The following is an 18,921-nucleotide window of genomic DNA, read 5'->3' on the forward strand; positions in this document are numbered from 1 at the left end:
GGAAAAACGCAAGTCTGAGATGTTACAAATTTACAGCATAGAAGAGGACAGGGCAGAATTATAAATGAAATCAGGCTCAATGTTTTGGAAGTATAATCGCCGCAGGCCGAGGCTTGAATAGAATGTGCCCCTTGGTGGGGGGAATACGGAGGCTGCAGCTCTACCTTGGTCTCAGGGTATCTGCATTTGTTGTTCCCACTGCCTGGAACCCCCTTCACCCTCTTGTTATCTGTTCCACCCTCCACCCTTCAGATCTCAGCCAGTTGGCTTCTCAGGCTCTGAGACCCAGACCAGACCCAGCCTCCCCATCATGCATTTTCAGGTCCGCTTGACCTCAGTGGGTCCTCAACGAGAGGTCTGGGACCCTTCTAGCTGATTAGTGCTGGCTTCCCACTTCCCACAGAAACTGCATGGAGGAGGTGCTCTGTCATGGGCTGAACCACACTCCCCCAAACTCATACCGTGTTTCCCCCAAAATAAGACCTAGCCAGACAATCAGCTCTAATGCGTCTTTCGGAGCAAAAATTAATGTAAGACCCTGTCTTATTTTACTATAAGACCCGGTCTTATGTAAGACCGGGTCTTAGAATAGAATAGAATAATATTAATATAATACCGCGTCTTATATTACTTTTTGTTCCAAAAGACGCATTAGAGCTATGCGGGCACAGAGCCCCAGAGAGCAGTTTCCAGGCTCTCGACCTCACGTGGAAAGGTGCTGGTTCAGGTAGTAGATGGCCTTCAGCTGTGACTAGTTGGCCATCAGCTGTAACCAGTTAGCCATTAGCCACTGATATAACTGTCATGGCTAAACTAGCAAGCACGGATTGCGGATTGCACAGAGGCGAACTGCAGTTAGCAAGTGAGGTTGGTTGGCAGAGAAGCGGACAGCGGGTTGCAGATCGTGTGGCTCCTGCTTCCTGTGTCTCCAACCCAGCCGCCAGCGAGACTATAGTGGTATGACTCCCCTGTCTATGGCTCCGTGGCCTCACCATGTCCTGCGTCCTTATGTGGGGAGCGGAACAGAGATGCCGCATGACTCCCTGCATGACAAGCTGATTGTCCGGCTAGGTCTTATTTTCAGGGAAAAACGATAACTTGAGTCCTAACCCCCAGGACTTCTCAGCATGTGACTGTATTTGGAGATAGACCTTTAAAGATGTAATTAAGGTTAAATGAGGTTAAATGGGTGGGCTCGTATCCAACATGAGTGGTGTCCTTATAAGGGGAGATTCGGACACAGTCACACAAAGGGAAGACCCTGGGAGGACACAGTGAAGATGGCCATCTACAAGCTAAAGAGAGAGGCCTCAGAAGAAATCAAATCTGCTTCATTTTGGACTTCTAGCCTCCAGAACTGTGAGAAAATAAATTTCTATAGTTTAAGCCACCCAGTCTGTGGTACTTTGTTATGGCAGCCAGAGCCAGCTAATACAGGCTCCATAAATAATGTTCCCACAATGCCCTGGGATTCTGCCATCAGAGCATTTATTTAAAAAGAGCCATCTTCTTTCTTCTTTTCCATTAAAATTCCACTACTCAAGGTGGGGTTCAAGGGTTGGAAAGGATGGACCTCTCCCCAGCTCAAGGTATCAATTCTTGACTCTTTACCTTAAATACTCCACTCCTTTTGCCAGGGATTGCCTTAGGCATGGACATGTGTCCTATTTCTAGCCAGGAAGGACAGCTGCTGGGAGATAAAACTTTGCAGGTTATGATGTGATGCCTGGAGCTATGGCAGCCATCTAAAGACCACGAAAGGCAAAACACCAAAGATGGCAAAATGGAGGATGGGTTAAAAAAAGAAGTGTTTTTTAAGTTGTTTAGCCACCTGACTTCCAAACTTCCATGGAGTTAAACAAATCTGTCCTGTCGCTGTCAGGACAGATTCACTTACATTGCTGTTCACTTACATTGCTGGCAGGAGTGCCATTGGGTACAAGGCACCACAGAAGGGAATTTCAAAATATCTCTTCTCCAAATTACAAACACATACCTTCTCTAACCCAGCAAGCCCAATTCTAGGAATTTCGCCTAGAAATCTGTGCACAAGATATAATGGCACATCCTGATTGTTCCCTGTTGTACAGGTTTATTAATAGCAAGCTAGCTGAGCAACAGCTCAGCATATATTAAGAGGTATCAAATAGGGGCGGCTGGATGGCTCTATTGGTTAGAGGGTGAACTCTCAGCAACAAGGTTGCCGGTTTAATTCCCTCATGGGATGGTGGGCTGCGCCCCCTGCAACTAAAGAGATTGAAAACCAAGACTGGACTTGGAGCTGAGCCCTCCACAAAACTGGACAACGACTTGGAGCTGATGGGTCCTGGAGAAACACTGTTCCCCAATAAAAAAATTTTAAAAAAAAGAGGCATTAAATAAACTATGGGACAGTCATGCCACGGAGGGCTCTTTATACTTGATCTTAGCCAAAAGGCAGAGAAGCAATGGGGAGGGCTCTTTAGCTACCAATGAGGAGTCTTCAGATACCCATTTGGAATTATCTTCGATATTATGTGGCACTAAGAGTAACGTACACTATCTAGGGTATAGTTTGCTTCCATTTGTGTAAAAGAAACTTTAGGAAAGAATGTATCTGTGAATATGTTTGTAACATGAGCTATCTCTGGAAGGACCTAGAAGGTACCTGCTATGGTCTGAATGTTTGTCTCCCTAAAATTTCTATGTTGAAATTCTAACCCCCAAAGATATTAGGGGGGGGGGCCTTTGGGAGGTCATTAGGTTATAAGTCTGGGGCCTCCAAGAATGAGATTAGTGCCCTTATAAAAGGGACCCCATAAAGATCCCTCACCTCTTCTACCATGTGAGGACACAGTGAGAAGTCAGAAATCTGTGACTCAGAAGACAGCCCTCACCGGAACATGACCATGCTGACACCTGACCTTGGACTTCTAGCCACTAGAACTGTAATAAATGTCTGTTTATAAACCACCCAGTCTGCGATTTTATTTTTTTTAATTGGGGAATATTGGGGAAGTGTGTTTTTCCAGGACCCATCAGCTCTAAGTCGTTGTCCTTCAATAGTTGTGGAGGGCTCAGCTCAGCGCCAAGTCCAGTTGCCATTTTCAATCTAGTTGTAGGGGGCGCAGACCACCATCCAACTGAACCGGCAACCTTGTTGAGAGCTTGGGCTCTAACCAACTGAGCCATCCGGCTGCCCCCAAGTCTGTGATATTTTGTTACTGCAGCCCAAACAGACTGAGATACCCAGGTAAGCCCATCAGTGAGCTGGAGGCAGGGTGCTTCTTAATGTGCTCCTTCCTAATCTGTATCACACAAATATATATTTTAAAATAAAATCAACCAGTGCCATTCTTGTTTAGGTTGCAAAAGTTAGTAGCTGGGTCTAGCCACAGTGCACACACCCAATCCCCTCAACCCCAAGTATAACCCCCATGCTTGGCTTTAAGTAATTTTAATCACGAACTGTGGGGAGGGGGAGAAGCCAGAAAAGCGGGGGTTCAGGCTGGCTCCTAGAGAGCGGTGGCCGACTCCAGGCTCCGCTCCTGGAAGTACCGGTGGGGGAGGCGGGGGCGGGTTCGGTGGCCTTCATTGAAGTAGGATGTGATCTTCCCGGGTCCCACCTGATCCTCCTCTGTTGGAGAGTCCTCCCTGTGGGCAAGAGGTGGTGTCACTGACCACCCTGGGGTGGGGCGAAGCTGGCAGCTCTCCCAAGCTGGGCTGAGCCCTGGCCTCTCTCCCTCCTTCCTCACAGCACCTCCGGGACACCCACCAAGTAACGACTTCCGCCTCCTTCTCCAGGATGCTCTGGGCCGTGCGCCAACTGAACCGGACAAACTGAGGAAAGCCAAAGATGGGCTCCACATGCTTTCTCAACCACGCTTTTGTCTTGGGATCTGGTTGGGGGAAGGTAGGCAAAGGTCATGGCCTGAGCCCTGCCCTGCCATAAAGTCCCAGCTCCTCAGCCTGGCATGTGAGACCGAATCACCTCATCTTAGGCCTCCTCTTGAGTACCTGAGGCACCTCCTAGTATTTAAGACATCTCCCTGCCTCAGGACCTTGCACAGGCAGTTCCCCCTTCGACTCTTCACCAGCAGTTGCTCAAGGTGCAGTTTAAAGAGACTGCCTGAGACATCTCCCTCGCCCACCAAGAACAATAGTCATTAAACCAGCATTTGTGGACCATCAGGTTAATGCCCATTTCCCCCCCTGTAACAGTAAGCTCAGTAGGGACAGGGAGGTCCTTGTTTGTCTTCTTCACAGCTATATCCCCAGGCTTGGCCCTGCATGGCATGCACCAGGTACTCAGTAAGCACTGAATGTTGCCCAAACTGTTTTTGGCCTGAACCTGGTTTCCTCATTGTGGCTTCACCTAAGTTCTAATCACAGACTTACTGTGTCACCCAACCCACCTGCAAGTTCCTTCCTGGGCCTCAGAAGGACCAGAAGGTTCCTTGAACCCAGCCACTGAGTCTTCAAATCTGCCCTTGTGTGTGTTGGGAGGGCACAATCATTGCCACTTCAGATAAGAAAACTGTGCCTCATGATGGAAAGAAAATGATGGATTTAAGCTATGGGCAGTGGACACAAGCCAGTGCCACTCACTCTGCTCCTTTCCCCTTAACAAATGGACGATGCCCACCATGGGTCTCAGTCCCTCACTGGGGCTCCAGAGAGACATAGAGAGGGTGGGAGCCTGCCAGCTGGAATACGGCTCTCCCACACAATAGCCATGAGCAAGGGGCCTCCAGTCTGGGCCTCAGCCTCTTCTGCTATGGGCGGAGTGGAACTCAGGCCTGCCCTATCTGTGTTATCACCAGTATCGCTCTCAGGACAGCTCCCAAGGCAGCGCCTACTACCCTCTATCTGCTCACCATTGGGGTAGCCGGAGCCATAATCAATGTCCAGGTCCTGTAGTTTTTCTACAAACTGCCAGTTCTTCACGACCTGGTCGCGGGCCACCTGTGGGAAAGACAAGTACATATGGTCTCCCTCTTAGGGCCACACCTGCTCCTTACCCAGAGGAATTCTGGGAGTCAGACATGGACAGCAAGGGGCTGACCTTGGCACAGATGCTGGCAGCACTGACCACGGGGTAGAGGGCATCTGCCTTGGCCTTGACTGTCACCTCAATGTCGGGAAAGCATTGCTGCAGCCGCTTCTGATATGTCTCTGGTAGCCCCACGGTGTCCACGAATACCTGCAGCAGTGACAGAAATGTATTCGACAAACATCGGAAAAACAACTGTGCAAATGATCCAGTCTCATAGCCTTTGCATTTGCTGTTCCCACTTTCTGGAATACTCTTCTCTCAGTTTGTCCCTGCACTGCATATTTCTCAGGGGGTTCAGCTCAAACATCACCTCCCAAAGACGCTTTCCCTGATCAAGCTGCACCCATTCTACCCATTATTGAGCACCTACTGCATGTCATGGGCGACACTAGATGCCAGGAACATGGCAGTGAACACATCAGACAAAAATCCGTGTTCTCCTGGAGTGGAACACCCTGGCGAGGGCCACAGACAAGAAACAGGGTAAATAATAAAGGATAGGGGAGAATCAGAAAACGTTATCATTTTAAATGAGGATGGGGGTTGGAAAGGTTCAGGAAAGGTCATTCTGAGGTGGTGACGTTTGAATAAAGGACTGCAAGAGATAAAGGAACCAGTTATTTGGAGGTCTGGAAAAGCATTCTAGGCAGAGGAAATAACCAGTGCAAAGGCCCTGAGCTGGGACCATTTCTAGTATGTTACACAGCAGCAGGGAGGCCCCATGGCTAGGTCAGGGAAATTAGCAGGGAAAGTTATCTCCATAGCAGTTATTGTTCTCAGAAATCACCTTTATTTGCTTACCAGCTTACCATCTGTCTCCCCTGACATGGCCATGAACCCGTGAGGCCACAGCCCTTGACAGTCTGCTCTAGTACTGCATTGCCAGCTCCACATTCCAGTCCTGGACCTCAGCCACCTCCTCAGCAAGGCCTCCCTTGTTCCATTCCCTTTTTCAAGTGTATTTGCCTTTGTCATTCTCTCAAAACAGCTCGTTCTTTGCCTCAGAACACTCCATGCCAGGCCAACTTATATTTCTCTATTGCAATTTAATCTTATTTTCCTCCCTTTGAGTGTGTTTTCCTTATTTAATTCTCACTGTGATCAGAAAATTAAATGTTGAAATTTACATTTCAAAAAGATGACTATCTGCTGTTGCAGTGTTGGGAGCAGATGGTAGGGGAGGGGGCTGGAGGTGGGGGGGACCAGAGAAGAGGATGAGGCAGGTGTCCAGGAGGGGAGGGTGCCCTGGGCTAGGGCAGGTAGACAGATGTGTGATTTGTTCTGGACACTGAGCCTTTAGGATACAGAGATAGGTGGGGGTGGGGGTGGGGTTAGGGGCTCCACTATGGTCCTTAGTGGGGCATACTTTAGGGGTAGGAAAAGCAGTAGGAAGTCAACAACAGTAGCAACAAATATTCCTGAGGTACTACAGATATGTCTCACGGTGAATGGCCCACTGCACTCATACCTCCATTTTATCCCGAGGTGATAAAATGGGGGCAACCCAACAGTTAGCTCACCTGAGCGACTTTCACACCCTGGTCCAACGCATACTGCACCAGCCCAGCAGCTGTATCGTGGGACAGGGAGTTCAGGTTGTATTTGACCCTGCAGTGGGAGACAGAGCCCAGTCAACCCCGTTCCAGCCACGGATCCCTGCCAGCCCATGCTGGCTGCCCCTCCACCACGGCCCCTCCGGGGATCCCTCACCGCCCAAGCATGCTGGTAGAGATGAGGTTCGGAGAAAGCACGTCCAGTGCCCAGCCCACAAAGTCCCCGTCCTCCTCCATTTTCGCAAAGAGCCTGTCCCGCTCGCTCTCCGACAGAGTCTTTGAGTCTGGGAGATGGGTTGGGAGAGAAGGAGTGGCTGGTTCTCCCAACTCCTGCTCTCTCTCTCCAGTTTGCACCCGCCCCTGCACATTTCCAGGAACCCACTTCTCAGACGTACCCATCAGGCTCACCTGCTACTTTCAGGGCCTCCAGATCTGTCAGGCGCGACAGGGGGCAATAACAGATGGCGTAGACCATGGGGCCTGGGGGAAGTGGGGATCCAACCAGTGAGCCCGTGCAAGCCGCCTTCCCTGTTTCATCATCACCGCTTTTTCCGGTGCCATCACCAATGCCATGGCCACCACCACTATCACCACCTCCCACCCCGAATCTGGTACAATCCCGGCTCCCATTCCTGGCCAATTTGCATCCCCCTTATCATGTGCTTTCCCCTACCCCGGCCCTGGAGGCGCACCCAGCACAGGGCCCCGGCCCGCTTCATCGACGCCCAGGGCGCAGGGTGCCTTGCGGCACACCGCGGGCACAGGCGAGTTCAGGCGACAGCGGCCCGTATTGTCTCTCTCCAGCTCGCTGAGATCCATGCCACTTCGGCCGCCACCACCAGCCACAGAAATGAGGTCTGCAGGCGCAGCTTAGGCGCGCGTTTTTCGTGAGGCCCTCTGTGGCTCCGCTTCCGGCCAATCGGAGCACAGGACACGCCCCCGACGCTCCCTCCGCCGTTGACCTTTACGGAGCCGACGCCGTTGCCGTGCGGCTTTCTGGGAATTGTAGTTCTCGAGGCCCACTGCCTAGCTCAAAGTTTGGGTAACGGAGTGGGCGGGGTCGCTTTCGAAGCTCCGCTCCGGGGTTTCTGGAGCTGGTGAGAGGAGAGGAAAATAAACGAGGAACTGAGGCGGGCCTTTGAGGACCCGCTCAGTCAGGGCCTAGAAGGTGAAATACCACTACACTCCCGGAATTCGAGGGTTCGCATCACTGGGTACCCGTCCCCTACCTCGACTCCAGAGGCCATTTGCACCCGCGATCCCTGACACTCCACATAGTCTAAGCACCCTGGACTAGGTATCTCCGATCCCACTGCACTCAAGCCTTCGGAGATGGGGTCCCCCCAACTCCCTCTCAGTATCTCAACCGCATCTCCACCGCCCCGCCTCTTCCTATCCTCTCTCTCATACCGGCTAAGCATTCCCTTCCTTCCAACAGAGGTCTGAGATCTCAAGACCTCAACAGACTCCTACTCAGTCTTTGTCCACTACGCAGACTAATTCTCCCCATCTCTGGGTTCATGTCCTGCCCCCACCCCCCACCCCGCCCTTCTCTTTCTCTCCCCGCATCTTATTCCCTGGTCTCAGCGGGGCTCACGTCCTCTGCCTGTGGGTCCCTGGCCTTCACCAAGCTCATGCCCCTTCCTCAGGGTCACAGCTCCTCCATCTCCGTTTCCCCCTCCCCGTACCCCACCATCTTTCTTCCTTTTTCCTCGGATATCAGCGGTGCTCACTTCTCCGGGCTCAGCTCTCTCCTCCCCACACCACCTTCAAGCCCCAGGCTTAGGACGCGTTCTTCCTTCCAGGTGCCCGCCTCCTACACGCGTCCCCCCCGCCCCCCCCACAGCCCTTTCTATCTTCCCGCCCACCCAGAGGACTTGCCAGCCCGCACCGGTCCCGCCTCCTCTGCGCCCGTCTGTCACCCGGGCTCAGGGCCTCCAGTCGCAGTCGATGGGCTTGCAGGAGGAACAATCCCGTTGCCCGCAGGGCCGCACTTGCACCAGGTTCTCGCGGTCCATGAACACCGGGCCCGGCGCCGTGCCCAGCACCTCTCGGCTGCGCTCCTGCTTGCCCAGGTCGCAAAGACAGAGCCACTTTCCCCACGGGCCAAGGAGTGAGTCCTCCACGTCTAGGGATAGAGAGCCAGGTGGTGGTGGGGAACCTACCCGCCAAGCTCTTCTCCAAGAGGGGAGGACGATAAAGACACTACTGTAACAGCAACAGCTCATGTTTGCAGGGCTGTGCCTCTGCGCCAGGCACCCTGCCATAGATGATCTAATTGAATCTGCTCATTAGTCCCAGGTTGTGAAACTGAGACCTAGAAAGAGCAAGGCACCACTCCGAGCTCACGCATCTGGTGAGTGGCCCAGAGGAACTGCAAACTGACACGTCCCACCTATGACAGCCTACCAAGTTGGGGCCGTGGTACAGCACCCTTGGTGCCCACTATCCGAAGCTGACTCTTGTCTTCCGAGATCATGAGCCTGTCCAGTGGCCACAGTGCCACCTGACCAGCAGTTCTGTCAAGTGGTAAATTAAATGACATAATTGGCACAATAAAAGTACTTAAAGCTCCTGACGCTGTGTTAGTAGTAGAACAAAAACGAGTGTGATCACTTTTAAAAGCAGCTACAACTTATTGAGCGCTTAACCACGCCCCTTTACAGGGTTCTTTTACCGACTTCTCCCTAAACCCCTATCAGACAGTTCCCTACTCATCAATCCTACGTCACACAAACTCCCTGGCACAGTCTTCCCCCTGAATCTTTGCATTTTTGGCTTTTCTTGTCATGCCAGCTGTTGGTTACCTATCTTCCTCAGCCGGGCCTTCTCTGACTTCAGAGACTGACCTGCCCCCTTCTTTAAGCAGCTTACATGGAGAGAGGACGTGAGCAGCACCCAAGCAGACACATCCATAAACTAATGAGTAGGTGGTAGGAAGGGCGGAGATGGAAAAACCATGTAAGCTGCTTAAAGGCAGTCTCTATTTCAATTTACAGATGAGAAAACAGCCTCAGAGAAAAGTGACCAGCCCAGTGCGAAGGTGGGCGGAGATTTGAAGTCCACGGAAGAGGGTCTGTTTGCAGCCAGCTGGCAAAATGGAGCGATCGGGCACCCTTCCGCGCCGTCACACCCGCGAACTGCAGTTACCTTTCCCCTGATGCTGCAGCTGCAGTTGCTCCCAGGTGTCGCCTTCGCCCCCTTCGCCGAAGTAATGGTAATCGGGGGAGACTTGGGCAGGAGTCACCAGCAGCAGGAGCATCAGAGGCGGCAGCAGCAGCGCCTCTGGGCTTCGGGCCATGCGGAACTCCAACTGTCCCCCCGGCGCGCTCCGGGGCTGAGCCCGGCGCGGGGTCCCCGTGGGCGGGCGCAGTGGTCGCCACCCGCGGCTGAGCCTCTCCCCCAGCGGTCCGCAGGCGCGTGGGCCCGGCGGGCTCCTCTCCTCCACCCCTGCAGTGGCAGTGGATCCGACCGCTCTGCTGGTCTACCACCCCCCCCGCCCTGCGCGTCATGGTTCTGGCCACGCATAAAAGGCTCCGCGGCTCTGCGCGCACTTGGTGCTGAGAAACTGAGTCTACGGGTCCGCTGCTCTTTGTGTCCCGCCCTTCCCCACGCAGGTAGGGACACCTGGAACGCACCCGGCTGGGGGGAGCCCCTTGGAGCCGCTTCGGCCCTCTTCAAACTTCAGCGCTGGCCGCCTTTGTTTTCCACCGGCCGTGGTGGCCGCCTTTGTCCTTGGTGGGGGGAACCGAGGCCAGAGCCTTGGCGTGCAGGCCGCAAGGCCAGGATCCCCGCTCCCTGCTCGCTGGGGCTCCCCCCGGGGCGGTGGGCCAGCGCCACCGCGCTCGGCGACAAACTAATGGGGGCCCCGCGGCTGCGGCCTGGCGTCTCTCGCTGGCCGGAGGGGCGGGTCTCCCGCGGCCTCAAGGCCGCTCAGAGCGGGTACCGGGGAGGGTGCGGGGCAGTGCCGCAGCCTGCGCCAATCTGACTCAGTCTTCGGGCCCAGCACGAAACATGACCTTGGGAAGTGAGACAAAGGGTCTTCCCGGGCGCTCTGACCGCGCCCGGGGTGGGGGTCTCAGCTTTCAGTCATGGCCGCCGGTATCGCGTACATCGGAAAGCCCGCCCCGGACTTTCAGGCCACCGCCGTAGTGGAGGGCGCCTTCAAGGAGGTGAAGCTTTCCGACTACAGAGGTGAGGGCGACCTGGAGGGGGCCCAGACTGGGGCGGCGTCCTGGCACTCGAGGCGATGGGCCTTCACTCCTCGTCTATTCCTGCCCTCTTCCTCAGGGAAATACGTGGTCCTCTTTTTCTACCCGTTGGACTTCACTTTTGTGTGCCCTACGGAGATCATCGCTTTCAGCGAACATGCTGAGGACTTCCGAAAGCTGGGCTGCGAGGTGCTGGGGGTCTCTGTGGACTCGCAGTTCACCCACCTGGCTTGGTATTAGCGGGGACCAGCAGGGAGGGAGGGTGCAGCCAAGCCTACATCTGTATAGGGTCGGACCTGTGTGTTCTAGTGGCCATTGCTCAACCTGTGCGCCTCCCTTTCTCATCTTTAAAATAAAGGAAAAATGACGCCCAGGTCCTGAACGATGATGACGGTAATTAGCATTTGGAAACTAGTTGCTTGGTGCGGAGATGCAAATGCTTTTTATCTCACTTTGAGCAAAGCAGCCTCCCTCCCAAGAACTAGTTCAAGAAGGTGGCAACTCCAGTTCAAGGGAGTCAAGGGCTGGGTTCCAGGACACAGCTAGAGAAGAGGATGGGGACTCTGTCTCAAGATGTGTGAGGCTGCAGCACGTGTGAATCCACTTTGCTAGAACAGGCGCATTGGCTTAGCCTTCCCAGCTGTGGGAAACAGCCCCTGCACCCACTTCAGGGTGGGGTGGGTGGGACTCCCAGGGCCTTGCTCTAAAGCCCCTTATCTCATGTCTCCAGCACCCCCTCTCCAGCTCTTATCACACCCAGGCCCACAGGGTAAGGACACTGCTGTGCCAGGCATCCCAGCCTGAGGTCCCAGCCCTGTTTCCTCTACCCCCAGGATTAACACCCCCCGGAAAGAGGGAGGCTTGGGCCCCCTGAACATCCCCCTCCTGGCCGATGTAACCAGAAACTTGTCCGAAGATTATGGCGTGTTGAAGAAAGATGAAGGAATCGCCTACAGGTACCATGGGGTCCTCAGGGTGAGGGGACCACTCTTAGGCGATGTCCTCCCTAACCCCAGCCCTGTGGCTGGCAGAGAGATGGTGCTCCCAGCTCCTCACAGTGAACACTGATATCTTTAGGGGCCTCTTTATCATCGATGGCAAGGGTATCCTTCGCCAGATCACCATCAATGATTTGCCTGTGGGGCGCTCCGTGGATGAAGCTCTGAGGCTGGTCCAAGCCTTCCAGTACACAGATGAACATGGGGAAGGTGAGTGGGCACACATTCACGGGGGTTCATGTGTCAGTAGATACACAGCCCCTCTTTCTGTCACTTATGCGGGCATTCACTGCACGCTCTATCACCTGGGTGACATGGATGTGAGGACCCTAAAGAAGATTCAGCTTAGGGCCTTGTCTGCAGGAAGTTTCTCATCTGGTGGGAGAGATAACCCCAATATAAGGATGGAGCACTGGGAGGTAATAAAGATCTATAGAGAAGATATTTGAGAAGGTTTATGCCACAGCAGGTTTGAATAATGTTAGTTGCATCAGAGTACCTTCTCAGATGGAGGGCACAGCTTGACCAGTCTCTCAAAGTCCAGTTTGGGCTAGGGCTGAGGGAGAAAGATGGGGCTAAAAAGAAATAAAAATATCAGCCACAAAATCCTGCACCTGGGCTTGGGGGCTTCTGTCAACATGTGGTGTGGTGTTGGGTCTGGACCACTTGGCTGTGGGCTTTTTCTTCTGCAGTTTGGGCTCTTGCTTTGCCTCTGACTACTGCCCTACCTTGAATACGGGGCTGTGGCATCATCTGTGCATTCTTGTGTCTTCCCACAGTCTGTCCCGCTGGCTGGAAGCCAGGCAGTGACACGATCAAACCCAACGTATATGACAGCAAGGAATATTTCTCCAAACACAACTAGGCTGGCAGACGGGTGCCAAGCTTGGGCTCTTGGTCCCCACCTGTGCCCCTACCTGGGTGCCCTGTGCTGGCCCTGGAAAGGCCAGACCTGTCTCTTCACGTTCCAGTCAATGATCCTGGAAGGCTAGGCCACGGCCGTCTGGTATTCCTAGCTGAGTGGTGAATGGTGAACCCCTTCCTAGAGCCCACCTAGTGAGGCACAGGCCTAGAGGTGACCAATAAAGTATTAGGGACAAATATGAGTCTGTTGGTGTGTTCTGTTCTGATGTTTCCCCACTTCCCCTTTCCTCCAGGCTCTGGCCTTGGGAAACTAACACTGTAGTTACTTATCTTCACCACAAGGTGACAGTCTTACCTCATTCTCACCAGTCAACTCATGGTCGTTGCTCACTCCTTGGCCTGAGAGCAGTTGTGGGGGGGTGACTTTTGTCCCTTGCTGGGAGCAAGTCCCACGATACCCTAAAGGAACCTGGCCTTGCAGGGCAGTGCCCATCCCTTGCCATCAGCCACGCTGGGTTCAAATACCATTTAAGAACTGTGATCCTTCTTGGCTTTCATCATCAGGAAAATGGGAATAAAACCAACCAATCCAGATCACTATGCACATTAAGAGAGAAAGTGTGTGAAGCTCAGGGCCCAGTGAATGGTTACTACTATGGTTCCTGGGCCTGGAAGAAGAGTCCAGTCTTATGGGAAAGAAGGTGGGGACCCAGTTGTGAGAGCAGAACCAAGAGTGGGAGCTTAAGCTATATGCACAGTAGGCAAGCTCTGCCCCACCGCAAGTTGGAAAGGTGATGGTTAGGCTGGGAGGCAGGTGTCAGGAGTAAGGTACTATTTCCAGGAGTGTAGTCTGATGCTGTGTGTGTCCAGGCAAGTGTCTTCGCCACTCAGACCTCATTTCCTTCCACAGAATAGGACTGACATGTTCATTTAATACATAGAACCATTATTAATATTGTTATCCAGCCTAATACCCTCCAAGGTCACTCATCTCAGCTTTGGAATTTTACACTCCTCCCCAAGTCCCTGTGTGTGGTCTTCCCTTATTTCATTTCCATTCTCCTGGTTTACTCCATTCTAGACACACTAGCTCCTTACTGTTCTTTAACAGGCTGATCTTGTTCTGGCCACAGGAACTTTGCATGTGGTATTCTCTGCCCAGAACGCTGTTATCCAGGATTTTCTCAGAACTCGGCTTCTTCAAATCTGGTCTCATTAAAGGTCCACCTTCCCAATCCATTCTCCAAACCAGCTCATCTCCCCGCCTCATCACTACCACTTTGACTTGTGTTTTCTCTTCCTAGAACTTACACCATCTCCAAATCGTTTCCTTGTTTATTATCTGTCTGTCTCCTGTGGTCCAGACTGTGTCTCCAGAGCCGTGTTGTTCAGAAGTTTATAAATGAATTAATGAAGTGTCTGTTCTGCCTACCCCGCCCCTTTGGCCTGGTTTCTCCGCCTGTGTTTTTCTCGGCTGTTATGGGGGCTTCCAGCTCCCAGGCCAGCTTGACCCTTTTGGGGTGCACCAGCTGCCCTCCTACGCATCCCAGCTGCGGGGGAGGGAGCCCCGAGCGAGGGCGGCGGCTGCGCCGGGCGGCCTGAGCAGCCGCCCCGGCAGGACCAGACCTGGCAGTCACCCCGCTCCCTGCCTGGCACCGTGAAGGAAACTGGCAGACGGGCACCGCCCTTCCTGGCGGTGGTGAGGGGGACAGCGGCAGCAAGGACATGCGGACTACAGCAACCCCCCGCCCGGGTCAGGTCAGACAGCGTGGGTGCGGCGGGGCCTGGGCGCCAGCCAGAAAAGGGAGGCTCTGGGGGGGCGCTCGGGACCCAAGAGCGCGGCCCGCCCACCGTGGACGCTCTGGACTCAGGCCTGGGGCTTTCCGGGCCCAAGCAGCCACCCGCCTGGGAAAATCCCGGCCTCCTTCCGGGCGCCGCGGCCTTGCCGGGCAGAGCGGGGGAGGGGATTCCCGGAATCTGCCCGGAGACTGCCTTCGCGTCACTGGGCAGAATCGGCCCATATATGGGCAGCGCTTCCGCTGCGTCAGCGGGGAAAGCCCCGGCGCGCGCCAGTGGACGGGGCTGCGCCTGCGCACGTCTCGCCCCAGGCATCCTGCCCCCAGGTCCTGGGAGGCTGGGCCCGGTCCGCGCCCTGGACTTTCCAGCCCCCGGGATCAGGGTACGCGAGGAGGGTTGGACACCCGGGCTGGGGCTGCGAAATGCCTGGGCAGAGCTGGCGAAGGGACACAAATGCCGGAGCAAGCCACAAACAGCAGTGGGGTGTGGGCAGCTCAACACTCTCCTCCCTCCGCCCGCCCGGCTTCGAAAAAAAAGACAACAGAAATTAATAAAGAATCTTTTTTTTTTTACTTAAATAGATTCAATAAAAAGTCAGAACAAACGCACACACACACACAAACACATTTTAAAATAAAATCTTTAGAGACGAAGTGCGTGTTTCTTTTCCACAGTACGGTGCAGGGGGGGAGGGCAGGGGGCGGGGCCCCTCCCTTGAGTCCTCGCAGGCTTGAGTACCGGGCGGCGGGGCCAGCTCCGCCGCGATCGCCCCCTCCTCCCCTCCCTGTTAAATACACAAATATATTATATTCAATATGAATCGAGTCTGTTTCCAGCAGAAAAAAAAATACAAAAAAAACGCGGAAGGGGGGCTTGTAAACGTCGAGGTGGAAGGACTGGGCGCAGAGCCGGCGGGCAGGAGTCCAGTGTGGTTTTCGCCGCCCCCATGCTCCGGGGCAAGTGCCCACCGCCTGCCCCCTCGCCCCTTGGGAGGCGTGCGCCCAGCCGTCCAGGCTGGGGGGAATGTCCGTACGGCGAAGGGGTGCTCAGAAGGCGTGTCCCTTGACCCCGAGCAGCAGCTGGCAGCCGTTGCTGACATGGGTCATGACCTTCTGTTTGAGCTGGGCCACCTGCTCCCGGAGGAGGCCGGCAGTGCTGGAGAGCCCTGCGTTCTCCGCCTTGAGTGTCTTCACCTTGTCCTCTAGGCGCGCGATGCGCTCCAGCTTCCGCTTCCGGCACTTGGTGGCCGCCAGCCGGTTCCGCAGCCGCTTGCGCTCCACTTTGATGCGCTCCTGGTCTTCCATGTTGATGGGGGACACTGGCGGCGTGGCGTCGCGGCTGCGCGCCTCAGGCACGGTCTGAGGTTCCTCCTTGAAGGTGGAGGCGCCTCGGCCAAGGCCCAGCTGTGCCGGGTGGCCGCCAGCGAAGGGTGGCGCGTGTGGGAGGTAGCTGATGGTGGCCGTCGGGTATGAGCTCCCGGTCCCGACGGCGGCCCCGGCGCCTCCGGAGGGCGCAGAGGCTGGGGAATAGCTGCTGAGGTTGGTGTAGACAGGAGGCGGCTCCGGGCCCGCGTAGACACCCCCGGGCCCCGCCGGGGGGCCCCCGCTGGCGCCCAGGGACACGTTGGGGGGTGTCACGTGGTTCATCTTGTGCAGGTCGTCCAGGGCTTTGACAAAGCCGTCGGCAAAGCCCTCCTGTTCCTCGGTGACGCCGCCCCCCGCGCTCCCCGCACCTCCACCGCTGCCACCCCCTCGGGGGTAAAAGTACTGTCCCGGGGGCGTGGGCGTCGTCGTGATCACGCCGTTGCTGTTAGGGACGATCAGGCGCTCTAGCTCCGATGAGGCGAGCTTGAGCGACGCGCCTGTGTCCGAACCCTGGCCGGAAAAGTAGCTGCCACCACCGCTGCCCTCTGGGCCGGGGCCCCGCGCCCCGGGCGCTTTCAGACTTCGGTAGGGGTCGGCAAGGTTGAGCGCCAGGCTGGGTTTCAGGAGTTTGTAGTCGTGTAGAGAGAGGCCGCCCGGGGCCCGGCCGTATCCCGCCGCTGCGTATGAGTCGTCGTGGTAGAAGGGCTGTTCCATTTTAGTGCACATCCGGGCGGCCCGGGCGGTCTGGGGGGGTCCCTGCGGGGCCGCCCCGGGCCTCGCTGCTGCGAGCGGTGCTCTGTCCGCTGCGGTGGCTGGACTGACTGTCTGGACGCGCGGCCCTGGGTGCCGGCACCCTCTGGGAGAGGCCACCCGGCCGCCTTGCGCGGAAGCTCTGTGCGGCTTCTCCAGCCCCTCTGCCCCTCTCTGGCGCGCTCGCTTTCTCCGTGTCGCTTACCCCTGCTCCCCGTTCCCTGCTGGCTCAGAGGCTGGCCTGCCGCGCTCAAGGTACCGGTCGCTCTGCCAGAGCCACACGCTTTTATACCACGATTACCAGCTGCGGAAGTGAGCTCCGATTGGCCGTCGCGCGAGCCGGGCCCCCGCGCCCCCCTTCTCGAGCGTGGGGAAGGGGAGGAGGCGGCTCGCGTCACTGTCAGGAAGCGCGTGTCCTTGTAAACAGCGGCCACGGGCTGGGTGGCTTGGCTATGCTGTAGGGGGAGGGGCTCAGGGGACCCCGGGACGCGCGAGGAAGGGGGTGCTAGGGCGGTCCGAGGCACACGGGGAGGGGCTCCAGGGTGGGTGATGATACCCCTAAAGTACGCGATGAGGGACATGAGGAACTGGTACAGAGCAAGTGTGTGTGTGTGTGTGTGTGTGTGTGTGTGTGTGTTTGGGGAGGGGAGGTGCCCCATGTTGTACATAGAAGGGCTTGAAGGACTTGAAGGACCCGGAGTATCCGAAAGGAGTTGGAAAGCTGAGAATACGCTGGGAGACCCCCATAAAAGAGACGGAAGGATTAAGCAGGGAGAGGGGTAAAGAGAGACCTGACACAGGAATTGTGTGGGGGGTCCCAAGTACCAGGGGTTGAGGGACTGGGATTTTCATGGGAGCGACTGAACCCAGGAAAATTGGGGAGGAGGAGAAATGAAAACGGTACACCGGGAGAGGCTTGAGGACCCATTATGCAAGACAGGAGTAGGGGTCCTGGAGTCCATGGGAGAGACAGGGTCCCCCATAAATGGGAAGGGGGGACACTGGGGGAATCTAGATATACAGAAAGTGAGTGAGGGTCCTGGAGTACACTGAGTCAGAGAAAATATGTGGGGTAGAAAAGGGGGACACTGTCACAGTTGGGGGTCACTGGAGTCATCTGCAAAGCCCTGATGAAGTAGAATTAGGGTAGGAGCACACTTTCAGAGCTAAGATGCCAATGACAGAGGGTCCCCGGTTGAGACATGAGGAAAGGCGGAGTCTTTGAGGATCCTGGGGACTTGGGCTGCTGGATCTTCCATGATTGGCGCCCCCTCTTTTGGGTGACCTCTAGGCTGAGGTCTTTGTATACTCTGTCCCCATCCCAAAGCCTTTCCCCAGTGACCGTGGGCTTGACCGACACCGTGTCGGCTCCTGGTGCTTGGACCCAGCCCGACGGCCTGGGCGCGGTCACCCAACCCCACTCCTTCCTTAGAAAAGGCCTGGGAAGAGCTCCGCGGCAGGAAATGTGGCAACAGCCCTGGGGAACGGAGCCCAGCCCGGCCTCCGTCACTCGGATACTACTGGACCGTGCGCCCCGCCCTGGGTCCGGCAGGGTTCTGCGCCTCGGATGAGGAACCTGGGAGCGCGACCACTGCTGAGGCCTGGGTGCGCCGAACACGCCCAGTTGCAGAGGCCTCCAGTCACTGTTCCCCCCGCCCAGCAATGTGGTTCAGCCCGCGGCGCCGGCAATCTCGGAGGCAGACAGTCCGGGGACTATTCCATTGGCCCGACAGAGGGGGACGCACCCAAGAGCGGGGCCTGGTCGCTATGGCAACAGGCCAGAGTCCGTGCGCTGGCTGGGAGGCGGGGCGATCCCCGGGAGTCTCGCCCTGACGCCCATATAAGGGCACAGGAAGGGGTGGGGCCAGCGCTGTCCCGGGGACCCGAGCCAGGAGCCGGGAGCCCTGGTATCTGCCAGGTCCCAGGGCGCGCCCGGGCCCCCGGACGGCTAGTCCCGACCAGCCCCGGCCGCCGCCTCCGGGGCCCCCACGGCCGCCGGGCCCAGCCCCACCCAGTCGCTCTGGGGCGGCGTCCTGGTAGGCCTGGCCCGACCCAGCCCGGCAGGTCCCCGCCTGTCCGCGGGCCTGGGTCGGACTTCGCCCCCGGCCCGACGGGGCGCGGAGAGGGCGGGTCAGTGCCTCCAGGCGCCCCCGGCGCCTGGGCGGGCTGGCAAGGCTGTCTCCTCCCTCGGGCGGGTACCTTCCTTTCTGCCAGATGTGGGGCTCCTCCTCACAAACACCCTTAGGGGCTGGGATGCCCCCTCCTTCACTCATGTGAGCAAGCGCCCCTACCTTTGTTTTGTTTGGGGGTTCCGTCAACCATCCAGAATACCTGGGAGGGGTTCCCTTC

At 56.2% G+C, this 18,921-nt stretch overlaps 4 protein-coding genes across 8 annotated transcripts in view; 1 reads left to right on the forward strand and 3 right to left on the reverse strand.

The window, feature by feature from the left end:
* Nucleotides 1-7,682, reverse strand: part of RNASEH2A (ribonuclease H2 subunit A) — a 9,907-nt gene extending 2,225 nt beyond the window's left edge. Inside the window, exons 1-8 of one of the 5 annotated variants that reach the window (XM_081077732.1) lie at nt 7,281-7,555; nt 6,997-7,068; nt 6,746-6,872; nt 6,556-6,643; nt 5,045-5,182; nt 4,857-4,944; nt 3,755-3,878; nt 3,449-3,633 (exon numbers count right to left, since the gene is read on the reverse strand). In XM_081077732.1, the coding sequence (XP_080933858.1) occupies nt 3,495-3,633; nt 3,755-3,878; nt 4,857-4,944; nt 5,045-5,182; nt 6,556-6,643; nt 6,746-6,872; nt 6,997-7,068; nt 7,281-7,407 (903 nt within the window). In that variant the 5' untranslated portion in view covers nt 7,408-7,555 and the 3' untranslated portion in view covers nt 3,449-3,494. Of the gene's footprint in view, nt 1-3,343; nt 3,634-3,754; nt 3,879-4,856; nt 4,945-5,044; nt 5,183-6,555; nt 6,644-6,745; nt 6,873-6,996; nt 7,069-7,261 lie in introns of those variants that run through there. The other 4 variants (XM_081077731.1, XM_081077733.1, XM_081077734.1 and 1 more) reach the window with 4 other exon arrangements.
* Nucleotides 7,683-8,479: 797 nt separating this feature from the next.
* Nucleotides 8,480-10,091, reverse strand: THSD8 (thrombospondin type 1 domain containing 8). Its single transcript, XM_081077737.1, has 2 exons — nt 9,739-10,091; nt 8,480-8,716 (listed from the first exon to the last, which is right to left on the reverse strand). The coding sequence occupies exons 1-2, from the start codon at nt 9,887-9,889 to the stop codon at nt 8,517-8,519; spliced, it is 351 nt and encodes a 116-aa protein (XP_080933863.1). The 5' UTR covers nt 9,890-10,091; the 3' UTR covers nt 8,480-8,516.
* PRDX2 (peroxiredoxin 2) lies at nt 10,051-12,903 on the forward strand. The gene is made up of 6 exons (XM_081077736.1): nt 10,051-10,205; nt 10,671-10,782; nt 10,879-11,032; nt 11,633-11,755; nt 11,877-12,007; nt 12,577-12,903. The coding sequence occupies exons 2-6, from the start codon at nt 10,680-10,682 to the stop codon at nt 12,660-12,662; spliced, it is 597 nt and encodes a 198-aa protein (XP_080933862.1). The 5' UTR covers nt 10,051-10,205; nt 10,671-10,679; the 3' UTR covers nt 12,663-12,903.
* Nucleotides 12,904-15,013: 2,110 nt separating this feature from the next.
* Nucleotides 15,014-16,826, reverse strand: JUNB (JunB proto-oncogene, AP-1 transcription factor subunit). Its single transcript, XM_081076437.1, has one exon. The coding sequence runs from the start codon at nt 16,546-16,548 to the stop codon at nt 15,505-15,507; it is 1,044 nt and encodes a 347-aa protein (XP_080932563.1). The 5' UTR covers nt 16,549-16,826; the 3' UTR covers nt 15,014-15,504.
* Between the last annotated feature and the right edge of the window lie 2,095 nt (nt 16,827-18,921).

Source organism: Rhinolophus hipposideros, assembly GCF_964194185.1.
Source record: "Rhinolophus hipposideros genome assembly, chromosome: 16".
NCBI lineage: Eukaryota > Metazoa > Chordata > Mammalia > Chiroptera > Rhinolophidae > Rhinolophus > Rhinolophus hipposideros.

Coding starts and splice junctions, on each gene's coding strand:
- THSD8 (XM_081077737.1), bottom strand. CDS start 9,889: ATGGCCCGAAGCCCAGAGGCGCTGCTGCTGCCGCCTCTGATGCTCCTG. Junction 8,717..9,738: donor GCTGCAGCATCAGGGGAAAG/GTAACTGCAGTT, acceptor CTCTATCCCTAG/ACGTGGAGGACTCACTCCTT.
- PRDX2 (XM_081077736.1), top strand. CDS start 10,680: ATGGCCGCCGGTATCGCGTACATCGGAAAGCCCGCCCCGGACTTTCAG. Junction 10,783..10,878: donor GAAGCTTTCCGACTACAGAG/GTGAGGGCGACC, acceptor CCTCTTCCTCAG/GGAAATACGTGGTCCTCTTT. Junction 11,756..11,876: donor GATGAAGGAATCGCCTACAG/GTACCATGGGGT, acceptor TGATATCTTTAG/GGGCCTCTTTATCATCGATG.
- JUNB (XM_081076437.1), bottom strand. CDS start 16,548: ATGTGCACTAAAATGGAACAGCCCTTCTACCACGACGACTCATACGCA.